Genomic DNA, 18547 nt, shown 5'->3' on the forward strand with positions numbered 1-18547 from the left:
CAGTTCTCCTGGGTTCCTTTACCCTACTGCTCTCTGCCCAGGTGCCCTTTTCAATAAAATCTCTTGCTTTGTCAGCTTGTGTGTCTTCTCAGACAATTCATTTGAGTGTTAGACAAGAGCTCACTTCTGGGCTGTGGAAGGGGTCCCCATTCCTGCAACAAATGGTGACTCTGGTAGGGACTTTTCTTTGCTGCACCTGACATCCTGACCACTTGGGGTACTCAGGGACCAGTTCACCTGCCAATGGACCAGACCCAGCGGCTGCAACCAGGACCCTTTTTTCCCTGGTCTCTTCCTGAAGCAGACAACTCACCAGGGTGCCCTGACCATGTAAGGAACGAGAGACTTTATTGACCTCTCTTTACTTCCCTCCCTCTTTCCTCTCCTTAACCCTTCCTATCCTGATGCAAGAATCTGGTCAAAGGGCCTCAGCCTGACTGAGGATCAAAGGCTGATCACCTCCACTTTGCAGAGAACTCAAATTCTGGCTCTGTTCTGGTCTGGTTTCTGGCTTGAATTCTGGTTTTGTTCCAGTCTGGCCTGGACTGGTTTCTAGTAGGGCCGAGTTTCAGTCCTCCCTTCTCTGGAAGCCCAGCATAAGGTCCTGTAACACCTGGATTCTGCAGGTGGCAGGAGACGTCTGTAAGGCCACCCCTTTTGCCTCCCCCTCCCCAGGCCTCCCTCCCCCTCTTCTTTCAACCTGGCTTCCTTTCCTCCCTTTGAAATCTTTGAAGACCTAAGCTATTTTCATTTACTCTATTAGACTTGGATCTGAAGTTCTGTATCTCCATAGGAGGTTTTCTGAGAGACTGTCATCTTGTATTTAAGGGAATGTGTGATTAGGACTGACAGGCCTGTGTGTTTCATACTTTATGTTCTGTGTTATGATTTGCAATGGCCATTTTGCTTTGTATGAACACCATTTTATTAGACCTGCTGCCATTCTGTTTGGACCTCAGAGAAAGTTGATTTAGGTAAAAGTTCTAAAAAACTGGTCCCAAAATTTTTGCATATACGGTTAGTAAAAGCAAACTTGATCAAACGGCTTTTTAGAATTCTGACCCTGAGATCAGAAAATCAAGTAGAACTTGATTTTCTCTCCCTATGCCTTGAGACCAGGGCTCTCAGGTACACTTATCCAGACCACCTCTAATTCCTGAGACTGAGGGGAAAATGGGAAGAAGCCTTTAAATTTTTTATTTATTCCAACTGTTAATTATACATTAGTGAATTTTATATTCTAATATCTGATTCATGACTAAGTTTAGAAAATGAAGCTAGATCTTGCGTTGTGTCTGTCTGAATGTGTATGTCTTCGCATGACTTTCTTAGCCCTGAAAGGTTTTAAGAGTTCATCTGAGATTGTATAAAAGTTTCAGCAAAGCAAAAAGTCTATGATCAATTATGGTTTTATAAATCATCAGGCCAAGTTTATTGAGACGAGACCTATTTCATAAACAAACTGGTCTTAATTTGGTTATGTTTGGTAATGAGGGTGGTTTTAGGGAGAAAAAGATGTTTCAGTGAATATTAAATCCCAGTTTGTTAATGGAGGTCTGTGTCAGACTCATTTCCTGGATAGTTCTTTGCTATTATGCAATATTAACATAAAATTTAATTGAACATTTAAAGAACACCCCTAAGTTTATTCCTGAAACTTATCTCAGTAATCTTTGGACAAAGATCAAATGCCTCACAACCTGCAAGAGGACTGGAAAAATACATAATTTAAGAGGCTGTCTCCAACCTGGATGGAAGGACCTTTTTATCAGGTACTCTTAACTAGCTCATGCACAGTGAAACTGAAAGGAAATTGACCTTAGATTAATTCCCACTTTCAAAGGCTCCTACACTGGACTGGTCTATAGGGAGAAGAGCTGACCTGAACTCACCTCAAACTGAACTGAACTGAACTTCTTCTAAAGAAGACTTTACAAGTCCCAATTCTTGCATCTTCTCATACCTAAAGAAACACTGACATCATTAATGGTGATATCTGCTCTGGCTATTAAGGAGACTATTACAATTAAAAGTCAAAATAGAGTAGCTATAGATCAAACATTCAAGGAAATTACTAGGTGACACTATGGGTATAATTTCAGACTAGTCCTTGTATTGATAAGAACTTGAGTTTTCTGAATTGTGTCAGACTTAAATGCCACCAGATAGTCTCTGCAAGCAGCTAGTAACTTCAACCTTACTTTTTATAAAACAAACAACTGGCTACAGGCTACAAGTGTCCCCAAAGTGCCAGGTCCAGACTGGGTTTCATACTTACTGTTCTAAAAAAAAGGAGATTTATTTTGTCTATTTTAAAATTTGTCTATTTTAAAATCATGAACTCCTTAGGCAAAATTCAGATTTAAATTGAAGAAAGTAGGGAAAACCACTAGGCAATTAAGGTATGACCTAAATCAAATCCTTTACGATTATACAATGGAAGTGACAAATAGATTCAAGGGATTAGATCTGATAGAGTGCTTGAAGAACTATGGATGGAGGTTCATAACATTGTATAGGAGGCAGTGATCAAAACCATCCCCAAGAAAAAGAAATGCAAAAAAGGCAAAATGGTTGCCTGAGGAGGCCTACTAACCCCTGTTATCACCATATTGATACTGTTCATGATTGCTCCATGTATTGTTTAACCCATTTTGTCTCTGCACAGGTCAAGCTACAAAATGCAATGCTAGTTCAACAAGGATGTATAAATATCCAACTGCTGAAAATATCTCACTCACCCTTAGATGGACACCACTATAAGGATTCTGAGGCTTGAGACTAGCAAAATGGGGAGGCCCAATACCCCTCGCCATCCCAGCTCAGCAGGAAGTAGCCTGAGAGACCTCCACACCCCTATAACCAAAGAACTGGGCCTCCCATCTCTTGAGAGGGAAATGTTAGGTAATTTGAATAGGAAAAAGGAGTCCCAAATGGCGGTGGCTAAAAGATAAATGGAACAGCCCGTGAAAATGGAACAAAAGAAAATCCGCAGACCAGAGTGAGAACCTCAGGTGAAACAAATATGCCCCCTTCCTGGCTAGCCCTAATTTGCACAGGGCAGGCAAGGGAGGAGAAGACAAGACATATAAAAAAAGGGAGCCAAGATACATTGGGGCCTCTCCTTTGGCGTGGCCTGCCCTCATGCCTTGAGGGTATACTATCCTGTTTGCCGAATAAAACTCTGAGCTGTAACCAAGCTGTAACACTGGTTCACCATTTCAAATCTTTGTTGTAGAGAGACAGAACCAAGGAAATTACACATTGTCTCAACAGGATCAGAACTCTGGGGAACTCCTACATCTAAGAAGTAGCATGGGTGCACACTCAATGGTGTCCAACTCTGTACCCCCATGGTTGGTAACCCACCAGGAATTTTTGTTCCATGGAATTTCCCAGGCAAGAATACTGAGTTGGTTCAAGTAGGTTGCCATTTCCTACTCCAGGGAAACTTCCCAACTCAGGGGTGAACCTGAGGTAGGCAAGGGATTAATCAGTTCAGATCCCTCAGTCGTGTCTGACTCTTTGTGACCCCATGGACTGCAGCACGCCAGACTTCCCTATCCATCACCAACTCTTGGAGCTTACTCAAACTCATGTCCATAGAATCGGTGGTGCCATCCAACCATCTCATTCTCTGTTGCCCGCTTCTGCTCCCGCCTTCAATCCTTCCCAGCATCAGGGTCTTTTCTAATGAGTCTGTTCTTTGCCAAAGTATTGGAGTTTCAGCTTCAGCATCAGTCCTTCCAATGAATACCCAGGACCGATTTCCTTTAGGATGGACTGGTTGGATCTTCTTGTAGTCCAAGGGACTCTCAAGAGTCTTCTCCAACACCACAGTTCAAAAGCATCAGTTCTTCAACACTCAGCTTTCTTTATGGTTCAACTCTCACATCCGTACATGGGATGGGAAAACCATAGCTTTGACTAGAGAGACCTTTCTTGGCAAAGTAATGTCTCTGCTTTTTAATATGCTGTCTATGTTTGTCACAGCTTTTCTTCCAAGGAGCAAGTGTCTTTTAATGTCATGGCTGTAGTCACCATCTGCAGTGATTTTGGAGCCCCCAAAAATAAAGTCTGTCACTGTTTCCATTGTTTCCCCCTCTATTTGCCATGAAGTGATAGGACCAGATGCCATGATCTTAGGTTTCTGAATGTTGAGTTTTAAGCCAACTTTTTCACTCTCCTCTTTCACTTTCATCAAGAGGTTATTTCTTGCTTTCTGCCATAAGGGTGGTGTCATCTGCATATCTGAGGTTACTGATATTTTTCCCAGCAATCTTGATTCCAGCTTGTGATTCATCCAGCCCAGCTTTTCTCATGATGTACTCTGCATACATGTTAAATAAGCAGGGTGACACTATACAGCCTTGACGTACTCCTTTTCCAATTTGGAACCAATCTGTTGTTCCATGTTCAGTTCTAAGTGTTGCTTCTTGACCTGCATACTGATTTCTTAGGAGGCAGGTCAGGTGGCCTGGTAGTCCCATCTCTTTAAGAATTTCCCACAATTTGTGGTGATACACAGTTAAAGACTTTGGCATAGTCAATAAAGCAGAAGTAGGTATTTTTCTGGAACTCTCTTGCTTTTTCCATGATCCAAAGGATGTTGGCAATTTGATCTGTGGTTCCTCTGCCTTTTCTAAATCCAGCTGGAACATCTGGAAGTTCACGGTTCATGTACTGTTGAAGCCTGGCTTGGAGAATTTGGAGCATTACTTTGCTAGCCTCTGAGATGAGTGTATTGTGCAGTAGTTTAAGCATTCTTTGGCATTACCTTTTTTTGGGATTGGAATGAAAACTGACCTTTTCCAGTCCTGTGGCCACTGCTGAGTTTTCCAAATTTGCTGGCATATTGAGTGCAGCACTTTCACAGCATCATCTTTTAGGATTTTAAATAACTCAACTGGAATTCCATCACCTCCACTAGCTTTGTTCATAGTGATTCCTAAGGCCCACTTGACTTCACATTCCAGGATGTCTGGCTCTAGGTGAGTGATCACACCATCGTGATTATCTGGGTCATGAAGATCTTTTTTGTATAGTTCTTTTGTGTACTCTTGCGTCTTCTTAATATCTTCTGCTTCTGTTAGGTCCATACCATTTCTGTCCTTTATTGTGCCCATCTTTGCATGAAATATTCCCTTGGTATCTCAATAACTGTGTCTAATAAGCACAGAGAAATGAGTCCTATAGTACTCTCTGAAACAGATAATGTTATTTAAACATTTTTTGGCTTGAATTTTATGCATCTTTGATAGTTACATTAATATTTCATTAGAAAATTATGCAGACATCTGCCTCATTTTTCTATTTGATCAGGATGAGAAAATGAACTTACTGACCCTTTAGGCTCTGTTCACTCAGTAGGTATCAACAGAAAGTATCATAAATAAACCAGAAGGAAAGTGAAATAAATGTTAAGTTTAGACTATCTACTAAATTACTTTGCGAACAAAGGTCCATCTATTCGAGGCTATGGTTTTTCCGGTAGTCATGTATGGATGTGAGAGTTGGACTATGAAGAAAGCTGAGCGCCGAAGAATTGATGCTTTTGAACTGTGGTGTTGGAGAAGACTCTTGAGGGTCCCTTGGATTGCAAGGAGATCCAACCAGTCCATTCTAGAGGAGATCAGTGTTCTTTGGAAGGAATGATCCTAAAGCTGAAACTCCAGTACTTTGGCCACCTCATGTGAAGAACTGACTCATTGGAAAAGACTCTGATGCTGGGAGGGATTAGGGACAGGAGGAAAAGGGCACAACGGAGGATGAGATGGCTGGATGGCATCACTGACTCGATGGACATGAGTTTGAGTGAACTCCGGGAGTTGGTGATTGGCAGGGAGGCCTGATGTGCTGCGATTCATGGGGTCGCAAAGAGTCGGAAACGACTGAGTGACTGAACTGAACTGACTGACTAAATAGCTGATGCCTTGACAACTGTTATGGAATGTATTTTAAATCTGCCACTCCCTAGCTTGCCTTGGGTATGAACATTTGCTGATGTCCCTGGAATTTACAGAATCAGCTCTTCCTCAGGCTATCCTCCCAGGCCCTTCCCCCTTTCTGCAGGGCCCTAGGACCTCATCCTTGGGGAAGATGTATATCTGCTCATGTGCCTAAAGATAGCTAATTCATCCACTCAACGGTAAATTCCTAGAAGCAGGGAATATGATCCATTCACCTTTCTTTTTATCAAAATACTGAATCCAATACTGAGTACAGTACTTAATACAGAATACTGGGTACAATACTGAATATATGTTTTCTAAGTGCCTATTTTTTAAATCTCAAGATCTAGCCAATCTTCCCACTTTCCCTTCTCACCACTATCTTAAAATTCAAACTTCACAGTGGCACAGTAACATCATAAATTCAGATTTATACTGATCCTAAAGGGCTCTTAGATTTTGGGGTTTTTTTCCCTCTAGAGTCACTTGTATGATCCAAGCTAAAAATGAATAAGATAAAGAGTATTTGTTTTCAATTGTAGGTTAGTTGTAGAAAAAATACAAGTGATGAAATTCAGTGTTTGTTTCTTACGGATATTCTATTGATATACATCCGTTAGTTTCTAGGTGTTCTCTACTCTATAAGGATTACTCTGTAAGGATTACCAAAAAATGAAGTTACACACAAGAAAAATAAGAAGCCTTCTGAGAAGTCCTTATGAAGAGTGAATTTTCAATATGTAGCAAATTATACTGCAGAAGTTCCCATCAGAATTCTTATAGCCTTCAATTGTTTAAGACATTGATTTCCAAATCAATAATCATAGTCAACTCAAAAATACCTTTGTCTTTTAGAACCTAGGACATGATGTTCTCACTTTAAAATTTTTTTATTTTGTAGTTAGTGGCAGAAAACAATCTATATTATGCCAAATCGATCTGAAAATTAGGAGTTATATAATAGCTACAGAAAACTTTTCACTATCCATATTAAATGTGATGCTCTATTCACTCAATTCTCTCCAAACAGGGCAAGGTAATTAAGGCTTTCATAAACTCCTTTTTAGAATGGGCAAAAATTACATCAGAGGAGAATGAATGGCCATGTTTTTATTTAAATTTGGTTCAGCCCAGAGGCCCCCGGTGGGACTGCACATGGCTAGCACAGAGCTTGTGCTGGGTAGCATGCTGTCTGGGGCTCGGTGAATTAAAAAAAAAAAAAAAAACCTGGTTCACTACTGTGCACCTCACTCTTATAAAGAAATTTGACTCATTTACCACAAACATAAATATCTAAGATTTAAATATTTGTGTATTCATCCTTATACTTCTTAAAAGTATTTTTGGGAGTACAAAGGAAAATTGCTTTAAAAACTCCCTTTTCTCTCATATGGCAGTATTGTGGGAGATGTGGTATGACACTGCAGAAAACACAAGAAACAAAGAAGATAATAAATGTGAAGTATACCTGAGGCATCAAGCTCCTCTGTAAGCCTAGGGTTCTCAAAACTAGCACCATCTTGCTAAAGTTATAACTGCTATGCCTAAGATTTCTTGCAACTCCAGGCCTGGGGAAGAAAACCAAAGGGGGGAAAAAAAGTACCCACTGAGATTAAAAACAAGAATGCACTATTTAAAAAAAGTGGGGGGGGGACACTATAATATGATCTGTAGTGCTGATTTCCTCTTCCTTGATGTTTTCTGTACTGGAGAAATTATTCTGACTGGAAAGTGAAGTCTAGTGTTTGGGGAAGGGAAAGATGCAGGAATACTGGATACTATATCTACATTCTAGACAACATTAACTCAATGCTCTATGTTATATACACTTTTCTCTAGGGCATAGGGTAATTATTTTTAAAGTTTCCATCTGTACTCACCACAAAGCTCTTCAAGCACCACCAAGAGACATACATGTTTCAGTCAACACTGTCCTGTTTAGAAAACAGGCAAGGAAAGAATCCAGCTACTCTATTTCCCTAGAGTAAACATTCCAGCAGTTGGCTCCAATGTGTTCCATGAGAGTCAGGAAAATTTAAGACCGAGGCCATAGAAATGTCATCCTTCATACTGATTACACAATGAAAAGATACTTCTAATCAGGTTACCGCAAAGATCCCCCTCTCCCAAAAGATGCTCAGCATTAAAAATAGATGAACTGTTTAATCAGAAATGGGCTCTTCTCACAAAACCCAAAAGACTCCAGAATTTTACAATAATCTTACTCTGAATATACTAATGTAATTCTTGCTTGAAAAAAGCAGTGAAAAAAATTAAGAGTAGTTATCCATAAGAGCTCACCAATTACGCTTAAATTAAAATGTAAAACCATTTATGGAGAAAAGCTAAGTATGCAGGATGCCCATTTGCCCACATTAGCTTGGGAAAGAGGGGAGGTCGCGGAGGGAGACCCTACAGATACAAACCTGAGTGTGCACAATACTCCTGGGGTGCAGGCTCGGTGTTTAATATCACGATGTTTAAAACTAAGAAGGCCATTTTCATTGGCTGCTGTAACCTCTGATGCCTCACTGACTAAACTATTGGGTATGCTCTGAATGCCTTTTTTATTAGGCCAGCACACAGTTATGTAGCAGCAGCTGCTCAATAATGTAGTTTGTAGCAGCAGCTGTTCAATTCAATACTGAGCAGCTGCTCAGTATTAAACTGCATTTTTCTGAAAGTCTGGGTATACACTGTCAGAGCATCCTTTTAAAATTGACTCCACAGTGTTAAACCTTAGGAATTGAGGGAGTATGTACATCTAGGTTAACCTTAAGACTGAATATATTGGGACTTCCCTTGAATATATTGGGTTAAGACTCTCTACTTTCACTGGAGGTGGACATCAGTTTGATTCCAGGTAGGGAATCCCGCATGCTGCCCAGTAGGGTCAAAAGGCAGGAGATTGATTATATTACTGTCTATATAAGCACATATCATAGAAATCCAGATTTGTAAATCATAATGATTAAATGCTCTGAACTTAGCAAAAACATCTACCCAAGACTCAATCTTTAAACATCAGTATCCTCCACTGGTTTTGGCATGATCTAGTTTTTGCTTTATATCAAGTTTTCTGATTACAGGAGTTGTATGACCTGAGGGGTATACTTATAAATAAATTTCTGCAAACTCTAGTCTATTCCTAGTAACATACAATTAAAGAATGGAGATAAGCTACAGAAATGCCCCCAAGAACTTAATCTCTGTTTAACCAACCACCTTATCTTTTTCATGAGCTGTATAACAGGATTTTTTTTTTTTTGCTTTTTTCTTTCCCCAAACATTCTCTGGTAATGAAACTACTGAGAAATGAACATCTGGACACTTGCCCAGGGAGGGAAGAAAAACCCAACAAACTGATTCATCTAGAGTTACTGTCTCTGTATAAAGAAACCAAAACACTGAAATTCATTTTTTAAGTCTCTTTTTCAAATAAGAGCTGATAAATGATGTTAATTCAGTTTTACTTTTAAGATCACAAGCTCTCTAACCTGGGATGCAAGGCTGTTGCTCTTAACAGAAATTTCAAAGGCCACGAAGTAGAAATGAGGGATTTGTAAAGAATCATCTTGGAAAAAATATCCCTGCCACTCAGAGGATCAAATCATTACAAATCAACAAAGGTGATGTCTGGATTTTTTTTTTTTTAAGTCTTACTGAAAGGTCCTAAGTTTTAAAATAAGGCAGCAAGGTTTATGCTGAAAGAGGAAAATGATGCTCAAACATACAAAGGCTGCAGGGCTTGCAAACTCAGTGTCTTTGGGGCTGGAAGAAAAGGAGAGAAGGCACAGACTGTATTCCATTAAGAATGGATAGCTGCCATTCAGTGTAAGCCAACTGCACTTCCATTAAGGGGTGTGAGCCTGGTGTTCAGAATCCTCTGACTTTTCAATCAGATCAATATGCAGAAACTTTCAAGTTTTAGGTATTAAATGATGTATTATAAAAATTTTATGGAAAAAAATCCTGGTTAGGAAGAGGAGTCAAAAAAAAATCTATAATCCACATGTGGGCAGGCAGTTTGTGACAGTATCTTCCAAGTCCCAGTCTACTTCTAGTCTCATACTACTTGGTATAAATAACTTTAAATGCTTAGCATTCCCTAGGTGAGTCGCATTAGAAATATTAGAAATATTTCCAAAGTCTATTAGGAATAGATTTTGGCCTAGAAATGGTGTTTGAGTATTAATGGGAAAAGTGGGAAGAAAAACTGGGACTATACACATATTAGAAAGAAAACTAATATCTCCATTATCTTCTGTTGGGCTTTATAAAGTTCAGTGTTAGAATTCTTTTTATGCCTAAAGTGCTAGAATGGGCTGAGTTCCAATGCAGCATGGAAAACTGATCATTGGTTAAAGAATGACCAGAATCCAGAATGACTTCTGGATATTGTTACTAGGTATTAAGCTCTTTGGAAAATACCATCATAATATCGCTGAAGAAAAATTCAAGAAAAACAACAAGAAAGAAAATAACAATCACAGAGCATGCCAGCAACCAGGATGAGATACAACTGCCAAATAAAGAAATGTTTTCTTTGGAATTGATGTGCTAGTATCAGTAGCTACCAAGGATAGGTCGATTAAATCCAAGTCAAGTTTAACTGGCCATAGTCAAGTATCACTTTTAAAGTAAGTCAATTTGACCAGCTCATTCTGCAAAAGAACAGTGCTCTTATTCCTTTGTCACTTGTGATTCAGGCAAAACATCTGGTTTATCTGAAACAACATTCTTTAAAAAAAAAAAATACAAAATATCCTTTTTATAGAAAACTCTACCCAAACTAGTAAGTTCAGGTTTACATAAACATACACACATACATACTTTTAAAATTCCAGAAGTCCAGACAAAAGCCCATAGGGGTGTGTGGCCACCATAGGCTAATCACTTAACTCTGGCAGCTGTAGGACTGTGGTGAAGTGGTGGGTCTCTGACCTACACTTAACAGCTGTCAGTTTTAACGCCGTGACAAAATCTACCCTATGAGGAAATCTTTACCTTTTGCTCAAAACATCTGAACAAAACTCACGACTGAACTAACAGAGAAATGTTAACAGGACACTTGGCACAAAAGGACTAAGAGAAAGTGGGTCTTATATAGTCCCTCAGGCTGTCCGTCATCTAGACACAAGTGAGTCAGCGTCCACGGTGTTCAGAAGGTCGAGTTCAGGTTGAACTGTCAATCCCAGATGGTGCTGAGGACAGAAAGATGAAAAAGGGTTAGACTGATTTATAAGTATTTAAAATTGGAATTTAGGTACCTATAATCAGCATATAAAAGTAGCTCTTATTTCAGTTCTGCTACACTGATTTTCTTTCAGAAAATAAATGGCTTATAAATATATGAATGGCTTACTACATATATAAAATAACTGACAGGAGCTGAAATAGTTAAGAATTTGTTAATGCCAAATACAAAATTTGCACTTTAACTATTCTTGTGACATACTCTACCTCGGCATGTGTGTTTCTGATCAGGATATTAAGAGCAAATGTACTGTGAGCTTTTATACCTTAATATCGAGTGTGTTAGAACTCAAATTTCAGGGAATTCCCTGGTGGTCCAGTGATTGGTACTTTGTGCTTTCCCTGCTGAGTGTTCAGGTTCAATCCCAGATCAGGGAACTAAGATCCCACAAGCTGCACTGTGCAGCCAAAAGAGAGAAGAGAAATCAAATTTCAAATAGTCTAAATCCCGAGCCCTATTACCTGGGCGTTATTATCCTTTGGCACCTGAGCAGAGAAAAGTCTTCCATTTAAAGAAAGAAACATAACATGCATGTGCTAAGGGAACAGGAAAAAATCTATGGGTCCCGAACACTTATCAGACTGAATGAGAAGTACTTCAGCTGCTTTTACAACACATTGCTAGGCAGTTCCCTGGTGGTCCAGGGGTTAAGAATCCTCCTCGCCAGGCAGAAGACATAGTTTGACCCCTGGTCAGGGAACTGTGATCCCACATGCCTGGGAGCAACTGAGCAAGCTCTGGCTCTGGAGCCCACAAGCAGCAACTAGAGAGAAGCCTGCGCACGGCAACAAAAGATCCCTTGAGACGCAAATAAGACCCAGTGCAGATAAAAAATAAATATGAAAACAAAGCAAAAAAACATATTGCCAGACCCACTCCTGGAGACTTAATCCAGACGGTTTGTACTGGCATTTGTGAAGATGTAGCTTACCCTTTTTTTCTTCTCTGCATTCACCGTGGGACAATCACTGAGTCTCCTTGTAGCCCTACTGGTATTACCTGGGGTTTTAGGAATGTTGTTGCCCATGGTAACAGCCTCTTTTGGCCCTTTCAGTTACCTCATCTGTAATTTAGAGGCTGATTTTTTTGTTATAAGAATTAAATAAGACTATATGAATAGGCAGGATGCTGAATGCACACAATAGATTCACAGTATGCATGCGTTCTAAGTCACTTCAGTCATGTCTGACTCTGACCCTATGGACTAGTACAGTGTAGTGGAAAAGGCACTGGGGCTGGGGTCAAGCTCCAACTATACCACTTCCTGTGACCTTGAGCAAGTCATGTATCCTTCTGAAGCCTTATCCTACTCATTTGTAAAACCAGAAAAAATGGTATATTTGAAAATACCAAGGACATTAATAAGCTACCACATTTTGTGTGTGTGTATGTCTGTGCTCAGGCGTGTCTGACTCTTTGTGACCCCATGGACTATAGCCCACCAGCTCTTCTGCCCATGAATATTTTTCCAGGCAAGAATACTAGAATGGGTTGCCATTTCCTACTGTAGGGGATTTTCCCCAATCCGGGGATCAAACCCATATCTCTTGTTTCTCCTGCACTGACAGGCAGATTCTTTACCACTGCGCCATCTGGGAAGCCTAACTCATTTAGGTCTTCGATATTTTTTTAGACATTAAAAATGCCCATCGGAGGATTGTGATGACTGTAAGAAGATGAGACAAAATGGAGCCTGTGATAAAAACTATTCTCAACTATCAGGCTAGCAATTACTGAAACACACTGGCCTTAGGGCAGAATAACAGCACTTCACCTTTCACACAAATTTAGGGTCTTATGACTTAAGGTCTTAATAACCAAGAGCAATTATCAGATACCAGGCAATTCACTGCAGCCTATTCTCAAGGTGGTGGGGTGGGCTTGTAGTAAGCAAGGGCTGCATTTTTAGTCCTATGACCTCCAGATTATATCACTTGATGACTTAGTAGAGAAAACTCCTTCATTGGATAAGTTTGTGGTATTGCTTGGGGACACTGAGAAATGGGGTTAAATAGCAGAGGAATTGGCTAAACCTTTCAAGGGCACAGGGGTATGGAAATGAATAAACTATCAGTTCTTAGCTATTACTGGCGCTGCCCATTTTCTCAACCTACCAGAAAAAGCATTCAGGTACTTTTGAAAATTTAGCACAGGCCAAACAAAATTAGCCTATCAATTGGCAACTTTTGACCTAATGTACTATAGCACTCTTCAGAGCATTAAGAAAAGTATCTTTGATATGGTGCTATTCTGGATGCTGCTAGACACCAAAGCTTGGTGTCTTAAAATGTATACTACAAAGTGTATACTGTATATTGTATAGGATGGTTGGTAATGGCAACATGGGCTCTAGAATTAAGCTAGTCAGGTTCAAATGCCAACTGCCCACTTACTGGTGATATGTTTTAATTTTTGGTCCTTCAGTTGCCTTATCTATATCCTTTTGCTATAAGAATTACATGAGATCATGTGAGTGCTTGGGCTTCCTAGGCGGTGCAGTGGTAAAGAATCTTCCTGCCAATGCAGGAGGTGCTAGAGTCTCGAGTCTGATCCCTGGGTCCAGAAGATCCCTGGAGGAGGGCATGGCAACCCGCTTCAGTATTCCTGCCTGGAAAATCTCATGGACAGAGGAGCCTGGCGGACTATAGTCCATGGGGTCACAGAGTCAGACACGACTGAGTGCCCCCCAATACACACAGACACAAACGTGAGTGCTTAGACACCCAACTAGCATGCGTTAGTCATTTTTAACGTTCCCAAGCTAAGGTGTCAAAAGAAGGTGACACATCTGGGCTCACTGGTCCTGTCCAAGGAAGGAACACAAAGCACTGCAGAGGGCAGAGCGAAAGGAAATGTCTACAATCAGGACCTTCAAAGTGTTATGCATCTTATTTTAGTTCTGAAATTAAACCCAAATAACGAGTTCCCTGGTGGCTTAGTGGTTATGATTCCAGACTTTCACTGCCACAGGCCCAGGTGCAGGTCAGGAAGCTGGTCAGGAAGCTAAGATTCCGTAAGCCACATGGCATATTAAAAAAAAAAAAACTAAGAAGGGAGGAAGGACAAATGTAGAACAAAACTCTGAGATAATTTCTATAGTGTAACTTACAGTATTCAATTCCTGTAAGATAGGGGAAGCTTGCAATAGAGAAAGGGGAAATGAAGCTTTAGTGACACTCCTGGGACAAATTAAGTGCTGACTTAGCTTTCCTCAGAGAAGGCAATGGCACCCCACTCCAGAACTCTTGCCTGGAAAATCCCATGGATGGAGGAGCCTCGTAGGCTGCAGTCCATGGGGTCGCTAAGAGTCGGATACGACTAAGTGACTTCACTTTCACTTTTTACTTTCATGCATTGGAGAAGGAAATGGCAACCCACTCCAGTGTTCTTGCCTGGAAAATCCCATGGACGGAGGAGCCTGGTAGGCTGCACTCCATGGGGTCGCTAAGAGTTGGATACGACTAAGTGACTTCACTTTCACTTTTCACTTTCATGCATTGGAGAAGGAAATGGCAACCCACTCCAGTTTCTTGCCTGGAGAATCCCAGGGACGGGGGAGCTTGGTGGGCTGCCGTCTATGCGGTCGCACAGAGTCAGACACGACTGAAGTGACTTAGCAGTAGCTTTTCCTGCCGTGTGTTTGGTGACAAGCCTAGCAGGTTACTGTGTCTGAGCTTGGTCTTTGTATTTCTATCTGGTCTGCTGTCAGGAAGCATTTAACAGGAGGCTTCCTGTGTGCTGTTTTGGATCTGTCAGGAATTCTCTGCTCCTTATTAATTCCTGAACACTCAGGAATTAAGGAGAGGCAAGCCTCTCTCTGGACTGAGGAATCCTGGCATTTCCTTCATTAGTGTTTCTATACAGTGATAAGTACCCTCTTCCTTGTGAACCATACAGTAAAAGTGATTGTTTACAACTCTCTCTCTTTAATATGGATCGCCTATGTTTTGTAAGTCTGGAATTTTAATCTTTATCTTTGCTGAGAATAACTACCTTGTAAGACAGTATATATGCCCACACCATGTTGATTTAAACACCTTTGCTCCATCAGAGCCCTGGTCCCATGTCTTTCTCTCTCTCGTGCACGCGCTCTCCCTCTCTCTTTTTCAGGCTGATCCCCTGGAGCACAGAGGCTCTCTGAGTTCACTTTCCTGCCCAGGCTTCTAAGACCCTCTCGAGAAGGCACGCTGCGCCTTCACCCCCTTGAGAGGGCGCCTGAGGCCTTCATGAACAGAGCAAGCCCCGTGCAGGTGCTTTATTGGCTTTCTGCGTAAACCAAGGAATATCAGCCTCTTTCTCTCTCCTTTACTTTCTTATCGGTCGACTCCGGACCACCAGGTTCCGGTCCATTAAAGGACCCCAACAGGCTGCCAAAATGCTTTCATATCTAAACTAAACAATTTTCATTTCTCTTTTCAAATACACATACTTTTTATTGGCAGCATATACAGAATATAAAAGCCTACCTCAATGGTGAAACAAGACTACAGACAGAAAAATATTCAGCTTAGAGCAGAGAAATGCAAAATGACCATTTTTTTCAACTTTAAATATGGTAACAATGTAATCTTTAGCAACAGCAAAACTAACTAAATTGGTAGTAGAAATTAGTGTTTGGTGTCAACAATTCAAGTCTTCTCGGAACTAAATGTATGTTGAGGCTTGAACGCTGTAAATATGAACCTTGAGGGTCTGCTCCCACACAGATTTTTTTTCAATATTAAATGCTACAGAAATACATGATCCCAAGTCGGGTGAATTTGAGAATGCAGAATGACAGATTCAGAGGAACACTGGACATGAAGGGCCGAGTATAAACACAAAGAGCTGACTATAGATTACAGGCCGATTTTTTTTTTTTATTCCACAGAGGGTCAGCCTCCCTGCATATCCAGGTGTAAATTGTATTTCTCTAACTCTTATAAAGAGAAAAATCACTAACAGTGTGGGTCTAATATGTTCTTCAGGTGGTAGTTGATGTTTCAGTATTTCAAACTTGTTGAGACCCATTAACAGAGTATTTTCAAGGTTAAAAAAATACCCAGGAAACCAAATTGAAAAAAGAAAAGAAAGCTTTTACATTACAAACTAAGTGTACATATTGCTAAATGTCACTAAAAGCTCATTTTAACAACTCCCAAAACCACTAACAGGACCTCACAGGAGCCAAACTGCAGCTCTTCCCCAGCCCTGTTAATTCCCAGTATGCTGTAGCAGCAGTTATTTTATGCCACACAGAGTGCATATGCTGGCGCTGGAAGATTTCAATTTTAAATGTTGTTTACTGTAGCCAAAGTACTGGCTGAACAGAAAGTACACTTTACATGTGACAGCATCTGATGGAATATAGCATGGGAGTGTTAACACTGTAAAATACTACACATATAGTGATATAAACTGCAGCTTAACTGGGAAGAAATTTTCCATCATTGCAAGTCATATATATAACTTTTAAAAGAAAACTAGCAGCTTTTACCTGGGTTTTGAACCATCTGTAAATCTGAGACTGACCAGACCTACCCAAACTCGGGGGAAAAGTAAATGTTAGTGTACTGTCTTTACAAAGAACTTTGTCAACATGGCCCTCACCTACTGAGGCCAGACGAGAACTTAAGATGTCAGTCCCCAATTATTTTCAGAGTGCCCCTGTAACCAGTTTAGGGAATGATATTAGGGAAAGAAAGGGATGTGAGGAATAATGGCTAGGGAATTTTCCTCTCATGATTCTGTGTTATGTCACTGGAGGGGTTGAGGTAGAGGTATGGTCAGTGGAACACCTCAGTTTACCCTTAGTTAGTGAGTTAGTTACTCAGTCGTATCCAACTCTTTGCAACCCCAAGGACTGTAGCCCGCCAGGCTCCTCTAACAACGGGATTCTCCATGCAAGAATACTGGAGTAGGTTGCCATTCCTTTCTCCAGGAGATCTTCCCAACCCTGGGATCAAACCTGGGTCTCCTGCACTGCAGATGTATTTTTTACCATCTGAGCCATCAGAGAAGCCCCCAGTATACCCTTAATGAGATATAAAACACTCCATTCAGTCTGCGCTTTATTGGAAACAATGCCTTTAGGGGCTCAGGTGAACAGAGAATATCAATCAACAGGAATTACAGAAGGAAGACATCAAAATTGAAAAGTCCTTTGATTGCATTCCCATTACTGTTTTCACCAAGTCAGTGGCTATAAAAGAACGGATTATTTATCTCCACCAGACAATGTGACTTGGTTTGAGATAATCACTTGGTCTCAGGCTCCACATGTAAAAATGTCAGAAGTGGCTGAAGAACAGCAGCTCCATGCTGAAGGGACCCATTTCCTCTGACTCCAGAGCTCCACCATCTGGTCTCCGTTTTTCCCCTCTGAGGGAATGGCTGAAGAGAGGTAGCTCAGTGCAACCCTGCAGAGAGAACTTGGCAACCATAGTGACACCAAAGGACTCACTGAGAGGGAGCGGGCTCTGCAATGCTTACATCCAGAGCTCCTGAGATTGCTTGGCAAGTCGTCTTGGGCATGCTTCAGAAAAACATGACAATTCTGGTAGAAGGTGTTTTTTAGGAATAAAACAGATGGCTTTTCTTTTTCTCCTCACTCCAATGTCTCTTGAGAACATCAGTTCATAAATGCTACCATCTTTTTCTATCACTACCCTCCTAGGGGAGGAAGGGGGAGGTTTCCCAAATCTAGTGTTCAAGAAGAAATACCATCAGGAGAGCTCTGTGCTAATATGAGAATTATTAAAATCAGGACTCCAAAGAAAATTTTGATAAACTCTTTATTCTCTGCAGAAAATTGTTCAAGTGATTTTCTAACAGATTAGTTACCATCACCCACAAGTGAGTTTTACCATCTGTCCATATATCATCTTTTTTATGCTTTCTCGTCCCTCTTAACTGCCACTGAGAAATTTAAAGTGAAAATAAATTAAAAGAATCCTGAACCTGATAGGGGTAGATTATCTCATGATTTTATATTAATATGGATCAAATCTCACCCTAGTTGAGATTTAATCTTTTATAATTAAAAATTTATTATTTTATAATTAAAATAATCCAGAGGACGGCTGGTGCCAGTGCCCCAGTCCCAGTGAGCCACTGCTGACCCACGCCTCTAGAGGAGACCCTCCAACACTAGCAGATTTCAACACTAAACTTGCACAATGGCTTTGAAACCAAGAGTCATAGATTTTGAGGAATCCTGAAACAAACTCTTTACAACAATCAAAGTTGTAGTCATGCTGGAGTATGGAGAGAGAGCAACGTGGAACAATCTCTTCTTGTATCCTTCAATGGCACTGACACCTCCGTCCATCAGAGAGAGAGGTTCATAAGCTTGTTGAAA

At 40.6% G+C, this 18547-nt stretch overlaps 1 protein-coding gene across 7 annotated transcripts in view; it reads right to left on the minus strand.

Annotated features, from left to right (window-relative positions):
- Window positions 1-9546: 9546 nt before the first annotated feature.
- Window positions 9547-18547, minus strand: part of LOC129653874 (natural resistance-associated macrophage protein 2-like) — a 29544-nt gene continuing 20543 nt past the window's right edge. For 2 of the 7 annotated variants that reach the window (XM_055583564.1, XM_055583542.1), the window contains one exon: window positions 9547-11155. In XM_055583564.1, coding sequence (XP_055439539.1) covers window positions 11127-11155 — 29 coding nt within the window. In that variant the 3' untranslated portion in view covers window positions 9547-11126. Of the gene's footprint in view, window positions 11156-17257; window positions 18538-18547 lie in introns of those variants that run through there. The other 5 variants (XM_055583559.1, XM_055583534.1, XR_008715257.1 and 2 more) reach the window with 3 other exon arrangements.

Source organism: Bubalus kerabau, chromosome 1 (assembly GCF_029407905.1).
Source record: "Bubalus kerabau isolate K-KA32 ecotype Philippines breed swamp buffalo chromosome 1, PCC_UOA_SB_1v2, whole genome shotgun sequence".
Classification (NCBI taxonomy): domain Eukaryota; kingdom Metazoa; phylum Chordata; class Mammalia; order Artiodactyla; family Bovidae; genus Bubalus; species Bubalus kerabau.